We start from the raw sequence: 17,641 nt of genomic DNA, 5'->3' as shown, positions 1-17,641 counted from the left end.
ATTAGTTACATTCAGCAGCTGCCGTAACGCAACTGGAGCTGCGTAGGCGATTGAAGCGGAATAAGAAACAAGAAAGACGCGGAAAAGAGTCCTCTGTTCACAAGTAAGATAAATAAAATAACATTTTTAGAGACAAATAAATAACAAAAAGACGATAAATATCCAAAATTTTGGCGAGTGGGGTTTGTAATGAGTCTGTAACTATGGTGATATTACGTCATCACGTCCCCACGTGTAGTACGTAGCGGTGTTGTGTGCATACTGCATACTTCTGTACTGAAAGTATGTACTTCTTTACCGGCCGAGTAGTGCATACTTCCTCCAATCTAGTGCATACTCTGTAAGTATGCGATTTCGGATTACTAGATTGGAAATAGTAACTCGTTAGATTACTTGTTACTGAAAAATGTGGTCAGATTAGAGTAACGCGTTACTGACATCAGTGGTTACAGTACATCTTCTCCAGCAAGATTGTGTACGTTTGTGCTTTTATTGTTCACAGGGGTCATAAGCTTAGTTTGTTTACTGCATTTATTAGGCTTGCAAAACCAGAAGAATAAGCAAGGTTAGGTAAAGCTGAAAACTGTTTACCCTCTCAAGGTTAAAGACTGCAAGTCAAGACTGCAGTGCCAACAATGCTGCTCCTACTAGATGGGATGGAAACCTGGCATGTTTGCACCAAAAATGTCCAGAACTTACAATAGACTTTATCACAGACTGGACTGAACAATGAAGAACTCCAATCATTTAATTATTATTTTTTTGCTAGTTATAACTTTCAGTTCAATTTAATTTTGTGTTTGTATGATCTGTTTAAATCCTATTTATTTAAAGTATCCTCCAGGCCACCCAAGAAGGATGGGGGTCCCTGCTGAGTCTGGTTCCTCTCAAGGTTTCTTCCTGTAATTTTAAGGGAGTTTTTCCTTGCCACTGTCGCCCTCGGCTTGCTCAATAGGGGTTTTTGGTCTGTTGGTCCTGGATTCTGTAAAGGTGCTTTGAGACAATGTTCATAGTAAATAAATTTGACCTGGCTTGACATGCCAATAAACAGCTACATCGCTAATTGAACCACAATATCCATTTCTAACTGAGCTTTTCTAATCCTAACCTGACCACGCCCACTTTGTAAACTGACACAGGTGGCAAGTTTCTGGTCTAATCAGGTCTTAAAGGTAGGAAACTGTACCACTGGATTGTCCACTTTACTGCATCATAGATTTGCATATAATTAACTAAGTAAATATTAACTTGAATAGCATGCTGCTTGATGCACTCATCAAAATGACCTGATAGAAATGAATGGCCGTCAGCCACGTTGTACCTTTCTGCTGTGACAGCAGGGTAAAGGCTAGAACCAATGGAAAGATTAGAAAATATAATCAGTTCATGGATAAAAAACAGGTCACCTTGTCCCCCTTCCGGATGGTGCGCACTTGTAGCTTGCTAATGGCCTTCTTTGCAGCATCTCCCAGACGTTTCTGTAAACAACAGAAGAGACCTTCAGGTGCTGCAATACTGCTGATGGAGCCTGAGCTATAATTATCAAGTCTTAGCATTTTATTTCACAGAATCAAAACTGTTAAGTGGGTCAGACGTACCTAACAGAGATAATTATCACATTCAGAGCATGCAAATTCTAAAATGTGCAAATCACTAAACCTCCCAGACCAGAATCTGTCTCGCTTGATCTCTGAGTCAACAAAATTAAATAAACAAATGAATCCTTGATCAAATTAAACCTAACGTCTTACTCGAAACCCAGATAACCAAACCGAAGATCTCACACTATCAGAAGAGCCAATTCATAAGAAAAGACAAGATAGGTAGGTAGGTAGGTAGGTAGGTAGGTAGATAGATAGATAGATAGATAGATAGATAGATAGATAGATAGATAGATAGATAGATAGATAGATAGATAGATAGATAGATAGATAGATAGATACTTTATTGATCCCGAAGGAAATTAGAGAAATATGCTTGGAAGAGTTAAAAGTAAAGGAGAAAGAGGATGGCCAGCAACAAAATGTATACAGTAATAGAAAAAATGCCCTTAAGAAACCTGAAGACCCAAACGGAAGAATCCAGAGAAAGACTATCCAGGAGTCAGAATCAACCAGACAGCACTTTATATTTATAAAAATTATATATATATATATATATATATATATATACAGTGTATCACAAAAGTGAGTACACCCCTCACATTTCTGCAGATATTTAAGTATATCTTTTCATGGGACAACACTGACAAAATGACACTTTCCCACAATGAAAAGTAGTCTGTGTGCAGCTTATATAACAGTGTAAATTTATTCTTCCCTCAAAATAACTCAATATACAGCCATTAATGTCTAAACCACCGGCAACAAAAGTGAGTACACCCCTAAGAGACTACACCCCTAAATGTCCAAATTGAGCACTGCTTGTCATTTTCCCTCCAAAATGTCATGTGATTTGTTAGTGTTACTAGGTCTCAGGTGTGCATAGGGAGCAGGTGTGTTCAATTTTGTAGTACAGCTCTCACACTCTCTCATACTGGTAACTGAAAGTTCCAATATGGCACCTCATGGCAAAGAACTCTCTGAGGATCTTAAAAGACGAATTGTTGCGCTACATGAAGATGGCCAAGGCTACAAGAAGATTGCCAACACCCTGAAACTGAGCTGCAGCACAGTGGCCAAGATCATCCAGCGTTTTAAAAGAGCAGGGTCCACTCAGAACAGACCTCGCGTTGGTCGTCCAAAGAAGCTGAGTGCACGTGCTCAGCGTCACATCCAACTGCTGTCTTTGAAAGATAGGCGCAGGAGTGCTGTCAGCATTGCTGCAGAGATTGAAAAGGTGGGGGGTCAGCCTGTCAGTGCTCAGACCATACGCCGCACACTACATCAAATTGGTCTGCATGGCTGTCACCCCAGAAGGAAGCCTCTTCTGAAGTCTCTACACAAGAAAGCCCGCAAACAGTTTGCTGAAGACATGTCAACAAAGGACATGGATTACTGGAACCATGTCCTATGGTCTGATGAGACCAAGATTAATTTGTTTGGTTCAGATGGTCTCAAGCATGTGTGGCGGCAATCAGGTGAGGAGTACAAAGATAAGTGTGTCATGCCTACAGTCAAGCATGGTGGTGGGAATGCCATGGTCTGGGGCTGCATGAGTGCAGCAGGTGTTGGGGAGTTACATTTCATTGAGGGACACATGAACTCCAATATGTACTGTGAAATACTGAAGCAGAGCATGATCCCCTCCCTCCGGAAACTGGGTCGCAGGGCAGTGTTCCAGCATGATAATGACCCCAAACACACCTCTAAGACGACCACTGCTTTAATGAAGAGGCTGAACGTAAAGGTGATGGACTGGCCAAGCATGTCTCCAGACCTAAACCCAATAGAACATCTTTGGGGCATCCTCAAGCGGAAGGTGGAGGAGCGCAAAGTCTCGAATATCCGCCAGCTCCGTGATGTCGTCATGGAGGAGTGGAAAAGCATTCCAGTGGCAACCTGTGAAGCTCTGGTAAACTCCATGCCCAGGAGAGTTAAGGCAGTTCTGGGAAATAATGGTGGCCACACAAAATATTGACACTTCAGGAACTTTCACTAAGGGGTGTACTCACTTTTGTTGCCGGTGGTTTAGACATTAATGGCTGTATATTGAGTTATTTTGAGAGAGGAATAAATTTACACTGTTATATAAGCTGCACACAGACTACTTTTCATTGTGTCAAAGTGTCATTTTGTCAGTGTTGTCCCATGAAAAGATATACTTCAATATCTGCAGAAATGTGAGGGGTGTACTCACTTTTGTGATACACTGTATATATATATATATATATATTTACATTTAACATTTATATATATATATATATATATATATACAGTGTATCACAAAAGTGAGTACACCCCTCACATTTCTGCAGATATTTAAGTATATCTTTTCATGGGACAACACTGACAAAATGACACTTTGACACAATGAAAAGTAATCTGTGTGCAGCTTATATAACAGTGTAAATTTATTCTTCCCTCAAAATAACTCAATATACAGCCATTAATGTCTAAACCACCGGCAACAAAAGTGAGTACACCCCTTAGTGAAAGTTCCTGAAGTGTCAATATTTTGTGTGGCCACCATTATTTCCCAGAACTTCCTTAACTCTCCTGGGCATGGAGTTTACCAGAGCTTCACAGGTTGCCACTGGAATGCTTTTCCACTCCTCCATGACGACATCACGGAGCTGGCGGATATTCGAGACTTTGCGCTCCTCCACCTTCCGCTTGAGGATGCCCCAAAGATGTTCTATTGGGTTTAGGTCTGGAGACATGCTTGGCCAGTCCATCACCTTTACCCTCAGCCTCTTCAATAAAGCAGTGGTCGTCTTAGAGGTGTGTTTGGGGTCATTATCATGCTGGAACACTGCCCTGCGACCCAGTTTCCGGAGGGAGGGGATCATGCTCTGCTTCAGTATTTCACAGTACATATTGGAGTTCATGTGTCCCTCAATGAAATGTAACTCCCCAACACCTGCTGCACTCATGCAGCCCCAGACCATGGCATTCCCACCACCATGCTTGACTGTAGGCATGACACACTTATCTTTGTACTCCTCACCTGATTGCTGCCACACATGCTTGAGACCATCTGAACCAAACAAATTAATCTTGGTCTCATCAGACCATAGGACATGGTTCCAGTAATCCATGTCCTTTGTTGACATGTCTTCAGCAAACTGTTTGCAGGCTTTCTTGTGTAGAGACTTCAGAAGAGGCTTCCTTCTGGGGTGACAGCCATGCAGACCAATTTGATGTAGTGTGCGGCGTATGGTCTGAGCACTGACAGGCTGACCCCCCACCTTTTCAATCTCTGCAGCAATGCTGACAGCACTCCTGCGCCTATCTTTCAAAGACAGCAGTTGGATGTGATGCTGAGCACGTGCACTCAGCTTCTTTTGACGACCAACGCGAGGTCTGTTCTGAGTGGACCCTGCTCTTTTAAAACGCTGGATGATCTTGGCCACTGTGCTGCAGCTCAGTTTTAGGGTGTTGGCAATCTTCTTGTAGCCTTGGCCATCTTCATGTAGCGCAACAATTCGTCTTTTAAGATCCTCAGAGAGTTCTTTGCCATGAGGTGCCATGTTGGAACTTTCAGTGACCAGTATGAGAGAGTGTGAGAGCTGTACTACTAAATTGAACACACCTGCTCCCTATGCACACCTGAGACCTAGTAACACTAACAAATCACATGACATTTTGGAGGGAAAATGACAAGCAGTGCTCAATTTGGACATTTAGGGGTGTAGTCTCTTAGGGGTGTACTCACTTTTGTTGCCGGTGGTTTAGACATTAATGGCTGTATATTGAGTTATTTTGAGGGAAGAATAAATTTACACTGTTATATAAGCTGCACACAGACTACTTTTCATTGTGTCAAAGTGTCATTTTGTCAGTGTTGTCCCATGAAAAGATATACTTAAATATCTGCAGAAATGTGAGGGGTGTACTCACTTTTGTGATACACTGTATATATATATATATATATATATATATATATATATATAATTTTTATACTATATTACACCAGGATCAAACCAAGGTCCTCAAGGCTCAAGTAACTGTATAACACTTTTGTTAAACTTAAGCTGCTACTGTTTATATGCACTACACTCATATCAACAGTTCAGCGCACAGTGTATATAAAACAAAAAGGACGCTGTTATTCTTGCAGTGTTTTATTTTCATTCGAGCACATGCATACATATTATTGTTACTGTATGTATATAGACGTAATACCATGTATGTAAATAGTTAGTATAAGTATTATATCAGACAGAGACACACAGAGAAAGACAGACAGACAGAGAGAAACAGAGTGACAGGGGGAGAGACAGAAAAGAAACAGACCAACAGCCAGAGAGACAGACAGAAAAAAAAACAGACAGGCAGGCAGAGACAGACAGGAAGGCAGACAGTCAGAGAGAGAGACAGACATATTGAGAGACATACTGATACAGACTGAGAGACAGAAAAAGAAACAGACAGAGACTGAAAGACACAGCATACATGCATCAAATGAATGTATGCAACACACACACACACACACACACACACACTAAAGCTGACCCTCATGTGCTGTATAGGCGAGCATGAATATCTATCGATCATATCTATCTGTCTGTCTGTCTGTATGTATGTGGGATCTTCAAAAAGTTTGTGCACTTTCTGTGTCTGAGAGACGCCTATAGTCCGGATTTATCTCTATCTGATTTCCACCTTTTTGGACGCTAAATTAAACTTTAAGGGGAAGAAGATTTTCATGTGATGATGATGTGAAAGCAGCGCTGCATCAGTGGCTTCGAGCTCAACCGAAACATTTTTTGCTGAAGTTGGTGCGAAAATTGAAATTCTTAATAAATACAGTTTTAAAAAGTGCGGAAACTTTTTGAAGAATCCTCGAATCTATTTTTTGTCTGTCTGTAAGCATTACACTGATTGGGAGTGTGTTTAGGTACCTGGTTGCGGTCGCGTGCGTTGGCGTAGCGGAAGCGCTGGATGTAGTAGAAGACGAGCCAGGCCAGGGAGATGATCATGAGGACGATGAAGGAGATGGAGACGAAGACGACAGAGGTGCGGCTCACGTACTTCTGCAGGTTGCGTGTGCCGACGGTGATGTGCATCATCACGCTCACGTTCTTCTCCAGCAGCGCAGAGATCTCACGACCCTTCAGCTCGGGGATCATAATGGCCACCACATCTTCTGATCCTGAAACCATGAGTTTACAAAAGTCACAGATCTTCACAGCATCAAATCTGCCTGTGGATCAGATCTGAAAATATGATGAATCCGATATTTAAAGGTTTGTTATTTAATGATGTGTTTGTCATTTACCAGTAGAACTTACAAAACATTTATTTATTTATTAGGACTGTGGTTACATTCATGACAGGACAGGTAGTTACTCATTACACAAGATCCATCAGTTCAAGTTTTAAGGTCAAACACAGTCATGGACAATTTTGTATCTCCAGTTCACCTCACTTAAATGTTTTGGACTGTCTGAGGAAACTGGAGCTCCTGGAGAAAACCCACACAGGCACTGGGAGAACATGCAAACTCCACAAAGAAAGTACCTGGACCACTCCACCTGGGAACTGAACACAGCTGCTTGCTGTGAGGTGACAGTGACACTTATTAAAAAAAAAAAAAAAAAAGCATTAGTGCATGTGACATGTTGAAGGGTAGGGCTGATTGAATTCATTTCTTAGGTGATTTAATTGATTTTAGAAGCTTTAATAAAACTGTAGTAAGTACAAAATTACAATGTGAATAAAACTGGAAACCTGTTTAAACTTCTGGTGCACATTATGGCGCTCAAGAACCTGGAACAGAACACGCAGAACATGTGTTTTCAGCAGGATTAAACCATGAGATGAGTTTGGGATAAGTGAGTAGGATGGGGTTATATGAGCACTAGGGCTGGCTCAATACCACTTTTTTATGTCTGATACCGATACCTTAAATTGAGTATCTGCCGATACCGATACCAATCCGATACCGTCATTTCTCCTCTCAAACAACTAAACAGTAATAATACATGTCTCAATGCACCATGGGTAAACTAGCTATCTAAATAACAGCGCTCAGACTGTGAAACAAATATTCTAAAGGAATAAATACAGAAGCTACAACATCACACTTATACAAAACTGCTGTTTTTATTTTCACTTTTACACACAGAACATTTAGCAGCATTTTTTAACAAAAGTGTCTACACTATTGGAAAACACTTCTATTGGAAGATGTGGATGTCAATCAAACGAGATGGACCAATTAGAATTGACGACCAATTAGAGTTGAGATTTTCCGTTCTGTCACATTTTTAGATTATCAAAAACCAAAGCGCACTTATTAAAAACCCTGCTGGATTTTGAAGAGGACGTCTGTGACTAAACAGGAAACGGTGTCGTTTGTTTTATTTCACAACACTAATAGATTATTCATTGAGGATGTGAGAGATCTCCAAGCCGGGGATAGATTTTCTTTATCTCAGGTGAGCGATTTATCATTTATAAAGTGATTTTTATTGTGTTTAAACAATGTTTTACATTTTCGGCATTTAGCAGACGCTTTTATCCAAAGCGACTTACAGTATTGTGACAGACTGAGCAATTGAGGGTTAAGAGCCTTGCTCAAGGGCCCAGCAGCAGCAACCTGGCAGTAGTGGGTCTTAAACCGGCAACCTTCTGATTACTAGTCCAGTACCTTAACCACTAGGCTACAACTGCCCTAGATGTACAACTGTTTTAGATGTGGCAGTAGTAGATGATTTTTTAAAAATGCTAAAGGTTGAAGTAGATCAGTGTGTTTTAATTTCTGAATGGCTGTTGTGGGTGAGCTGGCAATAAACAACACTCTGTTGGAACGTATCTTCGTGTGTTATTTGCTTTACACAAAAACAATGGCCTTATTTACATTAAGTGTTACTTACATTAAGTAACAGTATCGGATCAGATTACACGGATTGGGCCAATATCGGACCAGAGTATCGGATCGGTGCCAGCCCTAACGAGCACCACTGAAAAGACATCATGAGTGACCACCTTTGGCTCCCTGGCAGCTAAAAATAGCCAGTCTTTTTCTGGTAAATATTATGTCTCATGGACAGTGAGCAGTTCTGTCTGCCTTTACACATTAATCAGTGGTCTCCCTTCAGACTCTTCAGCCTCTGCAGCAAATCTAAACCACTTCCATCTCAACGCCAGACAGTGAGAAGTCCCTACAGAGACATATAAGCAGTTCCTACAGCCTTCCATGAGCAGAATATTAGATTGCAGGAAACTTACTTGGCCTACTTAAGAAGAAATCAACAGCACAGTATTAAGAAAGGTGGAAAAAGGACAGACTGATCTCTGCAGGAAATATAAGAATCCCTATTTTAAATCCATAGGCATTGAATTACTTGTAATTACTTTATGCTTTAATGCTTAAGTGCTTTAATATGTAAAAGAATAGCTAGAATTGATATAAATGACATTGCTAATGCCACTGCCATATTGACTTGGTACTTGCACTTTGCACAGGACATCTTACATGGAATCGGAGTCTCCACTTCCGGACCATCTATTACTTCCTCTATGCACAACCTATTTACTACCTCTGTGTGTAAAATGCAGCACTGCACACTTCCCCACTGGACTGGTTGTATATACTACTACACAACTTTTTAACTACTTTTATGTTTGTGTATTGTCCCTTCTCCTTTAGATACTTTTTATATTTTATTTTATTTCCTATGTAGAGCACACTGAATCTCATTGTACTTGTGCAATGACAACAAAGGTATTCGTATTCGCAAGAATTATAAAAATGAAACTTCCATTAATGCCTGAGGTAAGACACTTGTATGCCATAGTTCCAGTTCTGGATGTGAAACACAAACTCCCAGAGTAACTGTAGCTAAGATAGCAGACTCGCCTTCTCTTCTGAACAATTGCTCGTTGGCTTTCTATTCTAAAGAACAGTCTAAAAATAGCAGCGTGCACAGTCGACACTGAGACCAGTCAGTCTGTGTAGTGCTGAGTTGAGGATTCAGCTGGCTTTGGGGTGCCGCTGAGAGCAGGATTATCTGGAGAGCGCATCGATCACTGTGAAAAACGACCCTGTACTAGAGCCTTCATGAGCCTTTTAATTAGGAACCTGTTGCTACTTTAGTGTGGAGGTGACCGTCTGTCTGTGGGGTTTCTCTGGGTCTGTTTTCCCTTCAGGATTTACTGAAATCAGGAGATTATCCACTCCAAGAGTATCTGTACAAGGGCAGAAATTGACCTAAAACGCAAAATTACCAACAAAATGGATGGATTTTAATTAAATTGCACTATGAACACCTTTGACGTTGGCTAACATGTAATAGTCACAAAAAAATGGTGGTATCTGACTAGAACTTGTCGATGTAGATCTTTAAAAAAATTAAAACATTGAATTATTTAAGAACATCTGATTTAAGTAGGCAGGTGCAGGGATGGGGCAGCTGTTAAATTGCGCTAGCCAACTATTGCTTGGATCTAAGGTTCAAACCCCCAGCGGTGCTATCAACCAGTCGAGCATCTACATACAGACATGACTGGCTTTGTCTGCTTAAGGGGGGATAGTTCAGGCCCTGCAAAGGATTGGCGTCCTGTATGCTGTGTGTGACATATTGAAGGGCTGCACTGAATTTATTCCTTACCTCAAGTACTGCCTGATATTGTCCCAAAACATTATGACTACATGCCTAATATGCTGTTATCAATAATGGCTCTAATCTGTAAAAGCATGGACTCTACATGTCCTTAAAGTCTTGGTATCTGGTATCTGGGCTGGTCTGCACCCATGCTGCTCTATGGATTTTGATGCACTGTGCACTTTGATGCACATTGTAAGACATTCCCCTGCATACAGTATTAACAATATCTGTAATTAAAGGCCATACCAGGCCCGACAGCTGTTCTTTGATTTCTTGGCTGCCCAACACCTTAAACCAAACACATTTAAAAACAAGACATTCTGCTCCTTTTTTTATTTATAATTAGTGGTGCTGGTCAAGAAAGCCTTAAATGATATTCCATGGAGCTGAGGTAAGGGCTCTGTGCAGGCCTCTGGAGTTTCTTTAAACCAACCAACCAACAAACCAACCAACCAACCATGTCTTTATAGAGCCTGATGTGGGCACAGGGGTTATCTGTGTTAAAATGTGACACAATGCAGTGCGTTACAGCATTAAGCCCAGTGATCCTGGGGAAATTGGGCCCAACGTAACCCTGATTACCAGAATAAAGTGGTAATAATTATTTATTTATTAGGATTTTACCCTCACAGGACAGGTAATTACTGGTCTTTAACGTCAAACACAGTCATGTACAATTCTGTATCTCCAATTCATCTCACTTGTATGTCTTTGTACTGAGGGAGGAAACTGGAGCTTCCGGATGAAAACCCACACAGACACAGGGAGAACATGCAAACTCCACACATAAAGGACCTGGACCGCTTGCTGTGAGGCGACAGTGCTACCCACTGAGCCACCCCGATAAAGCACTAATAAAAAATAATAAAAGTCCCAGGCTGAGCTCACAAATACAGAAGGCACGTGGTGTAACGTGTACCTAGCTAAAAGTGGTGGTCCCAAGCCTGGATAAATAAGAGGACAGTGTCAAGAAGGGCATGCAGTGTAAAGACTGAGTCTATTTAAACATGCAGATCAGAAAATGGTCCGTAATGGCAAACCCTATGGCAGCACAAAACTGAAACAAAAAATGAGAATGATACAGCTATTAGTAAGAATGTTAGAAACTATTAATACTTTAGTAAGTAATGCACTAAGTGAATTTTAACCTGCAAATCATTAAATGTAAATCTGTCAAATTATATATACGTATAATTAGATATAAGTATAATTTAAAGACTTGTGTATGAGCCTTAGGTCTAATACAATGTTAAGCACACTGGATAGTCAAACAAAGAGTTAAATTAAACCTCAGCCCTCCAGCTGAAACCGTGTTCTCTGTGTGCTGCCTGTACACGCCTATACATTCACTTCGGCTGCTTTTTCCTCTAAGCTCTTTCCCATTACATTGGCTTCACTGGCGGCTTCTAACTGCTGAGCTTGCAACTAGTCATTGGGTGATGCACACCACATCTGTGAAGAAATCAGGCTGCCGAGTGGTACACACACCTCGAGGTCTGCAAAAACTAGACGCTGATCCTGACGAAACTTGGGTGCCTTCCTATTTTAAATCTGCTACTAGAAGATCTGGCTGAAATTTGTGTCATGTTCATTAAGCTTCAGTGAAGCCCACTGTCCAAGTGTATTTAACATACCAGGTCTGTCAGAGCGTTCTCCGTCCTCACCTAGTCATAACAGACCCAGCAGTCCCTCCCCCAATAGGAATCAAAACACACAAGACCTGTAGTGTCACACTTTTTAACACTGGAGTCTTTATGCTCACTATAGGTTTGGTACACTTGACTCGAAAAGGTTTATACATTAGAGTTTCAGAAGGGAGGGTTTGGTGGAGGTATCGGGTGGGTGTGTAACAAGCCACTACTGCTGCAGTCCAGAAAATGCTTGTATACTAAATATATAATTCAGTAAGTGGACAAAATAATGAAAACAGGTTACAAAATATTTGTTTTGAGCATCTTAAACTGAGACCCCCAGCTGTCAGAATAAAAATAGAACGCCTTTATTTGTCATATATACATATAGTACATGTGTACACTACAACAACATTTTTTTTCAGTATATTCCAGCTTGTAGCTTGGAAGCTAGGGTCAGAGCGCAGGGTCAGCCATTGCTCAGCGTCCCTGGAACAGACAGTGTCAGCATGGCAGAGCCAGGATTCAAACTCTCAGCCTTTTGACTGATGGCCCAAAGCTCTACTCACTAGGCTACCACTGTCCCAAACAGCTAAGCAACAGATAACTGTTAGTCAACAAGCTTGCTTTCATGGCCCCCAACAACCAAGAATCAAGAACAATCAAGTAAAAGAGCTGTAATAATACTCTAACTGCTATTATAAATATTATAAAATGTAAATGGATAATAATGTAAATGTAAATTATACAAGCACATGGTAGTTTGTGGTGGATTTATTTGTTTGTTTGGCTTTTAAAGCTTTGTTTGCCCTAATAAGTTACTTTCAAGACAGGAAACATAGAGTTATGGGATCTTTGTATTAGCTCAATAATTCTTGCGAGTCCTCAGGTTTATATTTGTGAGAAAGTTGAGTATCATCCTTTTTTTGTTCCCGATCCGATACCGAGTCTCAAACCGATACTTGTATTTTCTAGATATTGTCTAGATAAGAACTAGATAATACTGTTCACACAGTGCACACTTCAAGTACATAACAGTTATTCAAATTAATCCAGTGTATATGTTTAACAACTGAATAGCTCTGCGGTGATGTAGGAAAAAAATTGCCTGCATCCAAGCTATTGCTTAATGTTCTTTTACTTTTACAAAATAAAAGTAAACAAACTTAGTGCAGCGTTGTAGTAGTAAAACGAGAACACTCAAAATGAAGTGAAGGTTCTTTCTGAGGAAAATCAGCGTCTCTGCCGTGTTAGCGGACAGCCGGTTCCTCTTCTCATCATATAATAATAAACTCGCTGTATTCGACTGAGTGTTTATTTTTTAGGTGCCGTATCAAATTGGTAGATCGTTTAGTTAAATGATATCTGGTTTGTTTATGAGCCACCGTACTTGTAGGCGTGTTGTAACTAAGCCAATCAGAGTGCTTGATACTGAGATGTCGTTCAGTCTTGTAACTCGTGCTGTATGTTATGGTTCTTTCATACTCGGATTAAAAGTTATTGTTTTGTAAAGCGGAGTGATCCTTGACTCACACACCATATAAACAGTAAAATTCTACTGTAATGAACGCAGCTCTGCTCCCACCGCCTTGTGAAACGCTCACATTGCAGACGTTACACTTCACTGTTGGACTCTCCGTTTACGACACCTGCTTGACCGCTGACATAAAACGAAGGATCGGGCTTAGGATCGGGCTTAGTAAAGCCGATACCCATCAGTTAAAAAATTCCTTGATCTCAAAGATTGGATCGGGACATCCCTAATCATTTTTGCATTGTTCTGACTGAGAATGTCTCTCATTTAATTGGTCACAGTTAGTTGCTGTCTTTCCCTTTTGCATTTAGGACATTCCGTCAGATTTTGTGTAAGATGATTTAAGTTCGACAGCCAGGTATGAATAAGTCGAGTAGCTTGTGGGGAAAATTTTTTACAAATTTAAACCTGGTTATTGGGGGCTATGAAAGCGAGCTTGTTGACTAACAGTTAACTGTCGGTTAGCTGTCTGGGAAATTTGCATCCATGACTTAAGGTTTCAGCATGAGTTAATCTTGTTAATTTAAAAGACTTAAGAACACATCCCTGGCTAAATATTGTACTACCATGTCACAACTATTTAACCCCTATATAGTATTACTATTCCTAAAACCTACAGGATCAACAAAGTACCTATCTATCTATCTGTCTGTCTGTCTGTCTGTCTGTCTATCTATCTGTCTGCTTATCTATCTGTCTGTCAGTCTGTCTGTCTGTTTTAGTCAACATGAATGAATAAATAGATTGAATAGAATCTTTATTGTCACTATACACAAATACAATACAATTTTGGATGGCATCTCTCCAATAGAGGCAGCAGCAGCAGTATAGAAAAAATAGTAGCAGTAAAAAAAAAAATCACACGTGTATTTATAAATATTAAATACTGTATGTGTGCAAATGCTGCATAGTCCGCATGTGAACCATAGTGAGTGTGTGTGTGTGTGTGTGTGTGTGAACACATGACCTAAAGTTGGGTTCCAACATGATTAAACTACAGGTGAGGGAGAGTCTTAAATAAAGTCTGAAGTCTTATGCAAATTCGCTCTTAGTTCAAATCAGGCGTCAGCTATTTGGAACTTTTTTGTAAATTTCCAGTTATTTATTGACCTCCTTGGAACAAACTCAAATGTGTAAAAGCAAAAAAATGTGTATTCTAATATATCATTATATTTTCGTTATCTGCTTTATCCCTGTAAAGGCTGTGATGGGTCTTTTTCACCTGGAAACACTAGACAGGTTACCAATTCCATTACAGGGCTTGTGCCCCCCCCCATGACCAGACACAGCTAATCATGTCTGTGTAGACGCCTGGCCAGCCAATAGCACTGCTGCTTTTTTTGCGATATGTAAAGATTTGCGATATGTTATGAACACCATTGCAATAAATTAAGGAAAAAATGCTAAATTACAGCATTTTATAACAGGTCTTAGAGCTGGTGTACACTGACCATGTCCCTTGGTATAAATATGTACATGTTTGACATAAGCCAACTGAACAGGCATCAGCAAGAAGGTCCTGGGTTCGATTCCCAGGTGGAGCGGTCCGGGACATTTCTGTGTCAAGTTTGCATGTTCTCCCTAGGTCTGTGTAGGTTTCCTCCCACAGTACAAAGACAGTTCATTGGAGTGAGTGTGCCCTGTGATGGACTGGCGACCAGTCCAGGGTGTTTCCTACCTTTCGCCCAGTGAATCGGACCCACCGGTGGGCGGCACGGTGGCTCAGTGGGTAACACAGTCACCTCACAGCAAGAAGGTCCTGGGTTTGATTCCCAGGTGGGGGGACTGGGACCTTTCTGTGTGGAGTTTGCATGTTCTCCCTAGGTCTGTGTGGGTTTCCTCCATGTGCTCTGGTTTCCTCCCACAGTACAAAGACATGCAGTCAGGTTCACTGGAGTGTGCCCTGTGATGAACTGGCGACCAGTCCAGGGTGTTTCCTACCTTTCACCCGGCCCACCGGTGGGCGGCACGGTGGCTCAGTGGGTAACACAGTCGCCTCACAGTAAGAAGGACCTGGGTTTGACTCCCAGGTGGAGCGGACTGGGACCTTTCTGTGTGGAGTTTGCATGTTCTCCCCAGGTCTTTGGGGGTTTTCCTCCACGAGCTCCGGTTTCCTCCCACAAGTCCAAAGACATGCAATCATGTTAATTGGAGTGTGTGTGCCCTGTGATGGACCTGCGACCTGTCCAGGGTGTTTCCTACCTTTCGCCCAGTGAATTGGACCCACCAAGTGAATAAATGGATAATTTTTAGTAGTGTAGGTATCACTACTATGACCTTTCTGTGTGGAGTTTGCATGTTCTCCCCGTGTCTGTGGGAGTTTTCCTCCGGTACCCTGTGATGGACCTGCGACCTGTCCAGGGTGTTTCCTACCTTTCGCCCAGTGAATTGGACCCACCGGTGGGCGGCACGGTGGCTCCGTGGGAAACACTGTCACCTCATAGCAAGAAGGTCCCGGGTTTGATTCACAGGTGAAGCGGTCCGGGGCATTTCTGTGTGGAGTTTGTATGTTCTCCCAAGGTCTGTGTTTTCCTCCGGGAGCTCCGGTACCCTGTGATGGACCTGTGACCTGTCCAGGGTGTTTCCTACCTTTCGCACAGTGAATAAATGAACACTTTTCAGTAGTGTAGGTATCAGGACTTACCTGAATAAGACATGGTGATGGTATCATTCGAGTTGCTCGTTCCTACATTATAAATAACCACTGCGGTCGCACCGAGACTGGCTGCCAGCCGGATCTTCTCCCTGTATGTACAGTTTCCTCTGGCTATCAGAGCGACCCAGGAGCCGTTAGGAGGCTGAGCAGCGGGGAATCTGGTCTGGCTATCGCAGACCTGTCGGTCGTGTCCGGGCAGCGGGATTAACACCGGGCCCCGGGCCTCTCTTTTCGGGGAGTGCTCTCCGTACCGGCCGCTCTCCGTCTTCTCGGTTCTGGGTTCAGATGTGACAGGGTCGGTGTAGGTGATGTTCACGAAGGCGGTGTACCACTCCTCCTTCTCTGCCACGGTGAAGTCCAGACACAGTAAATGCACGAAGCAGAAGGACAGGAGCCAGGTGGACAGAGCCAGACTCCGGCAGGCTTTACTCACCGAACCCGACATGGTTCAAACCGTCACCACAACATTCACCGACGCTAACCGGCTAGCACCGCGACCTAGATAAGCTAACCACAGACCATAAATGACACTTTCTTCTTACTAAAAGTTTGACATTATTAAACTTCTCATTCGCCTTAAAATTAATTTGACACTAAACAAGTCTAACCGAACACCTGTAGCACAAACTGCCCCGAACTGTTTCTAACGGTCACCGCTCCACGCTCAGCCCTCTCACTATTGTTATGACTGAACCAGTGCTGCATGTTGCCAGATATTACACAAACTCCCACTGCCAGTTTAACAACGTTGAAAACAAAACGTTCACACCAAACCTTATATGTATGTAATACAAACCCCTTAGTCCTGGTCAGGGTCACGGTGGAACTGGTCTTTCCACATCATTAATAACTGCATTGTAGTCATGCAATATATGTAAAGTATATGTAGGTCATTCTATAATTTGGGGTACATTTCACATCACCAAAAAGTACAAAAACAATGTTCTTTCTCAATAGAACAATCAGTGGTTCAAGTTAATATATTCCTTTAGTGTAACATATCCACTAGTTGCAAAGCTTAAACATTATTATTATTATTATTTTTATTTTATTTTAAAGGGACAGTAGATGTAGACTACTAGGTAACTTAGTTGACAGGTAACATACTTGACAATTTCCCTATTTTGACCCATAACTTCAGTGGTAGACCTTGCCTGGCTGACCACATGTCATTTCTTGAACAGAGTAATGTCTAATTTGAACATACATTTGAATGAAAATTATACAAAAAATTGTAACCATAACAACGTATGTAACATAGTTGACGGTCAATTAATATACTCATTGACAATGTTCTATTATAGATAAAATATTTTTAAAAATAAGAGAACATTCACCACAGTTTGTTCAATATGCCCTCCACAGAGATAAATGATATCATGTAATGCTGGTCACATAGTTTTAGAACAAACCATTTTTGAGTTGCTGAGTGGAGTTCTGTTAGTGACACAGTTGACAGAACTTTTGCGGACAATAATAAATAAATATATTTAAATTATTTAAAAGAGAAACTCAATTTAAAAAATATTATTTTTCTTTAGTATTTAAACTATTGAAATAAATAAAAAAAATAGATGTTGTTGCCCTTAATAATTTTATTCATT

The 17,641-nt window shown here is 41.2% G+C and overlaps 1 protein-coding gene across 1 annotated transcript in view; it reads right to left on the bottom strand.

The window, feature by feature from the left end:
• The window catches only part of rnf150a (ring finger protein 150a), a 32,522-nt gene extending 15,822 nt beyond the window's left edge, over positions 1-16,700 (bottom strand). The window contains exons 1-3 of the mRNA XM_062996235.1: positions 16,026-16,700; positions 6,506-6,756; positions 1,407-1,478 (exon numbers count right to left, since the gene is read on the bottom strand). Of these exons, the coding sequence (XP_062852305.1) occupies positions 1,407-1,478; positions 6,506-6,756; positions 16,026-16,482 (780 nt within the window). The 5' untranslated portion in view covers positions 16,483-16,700. The remainder of the gene's footprint in view (positions 1-1,406; positions 1,479-6,505; positions 6,757-16,025) is intronic.
• Positions 16,701-17,641: the final 941 nt, after the last annotated feature.

This window comes from Trichomycterus rosablanca, chromosome 5 (genome assembly GCF_030014385.1).
Source record: "Trichomycterus rosablanca isolate fTriRos1 chromosome 5, fTriRos1.hap1, whole genome shotgun sequence".
Lineage (NCBI taxonomy): Eukaryota > Metazoa > Chordata > Actinopteri > Siluriformes > Trichomycteridae > Trichomycterus > Trichomycterus rosablanca.
The sequence above is the reverse complement of the archived record's forward strand: the minus strand, read 5'-3'. Positions and strand labels throughout refer to the sequence as shown.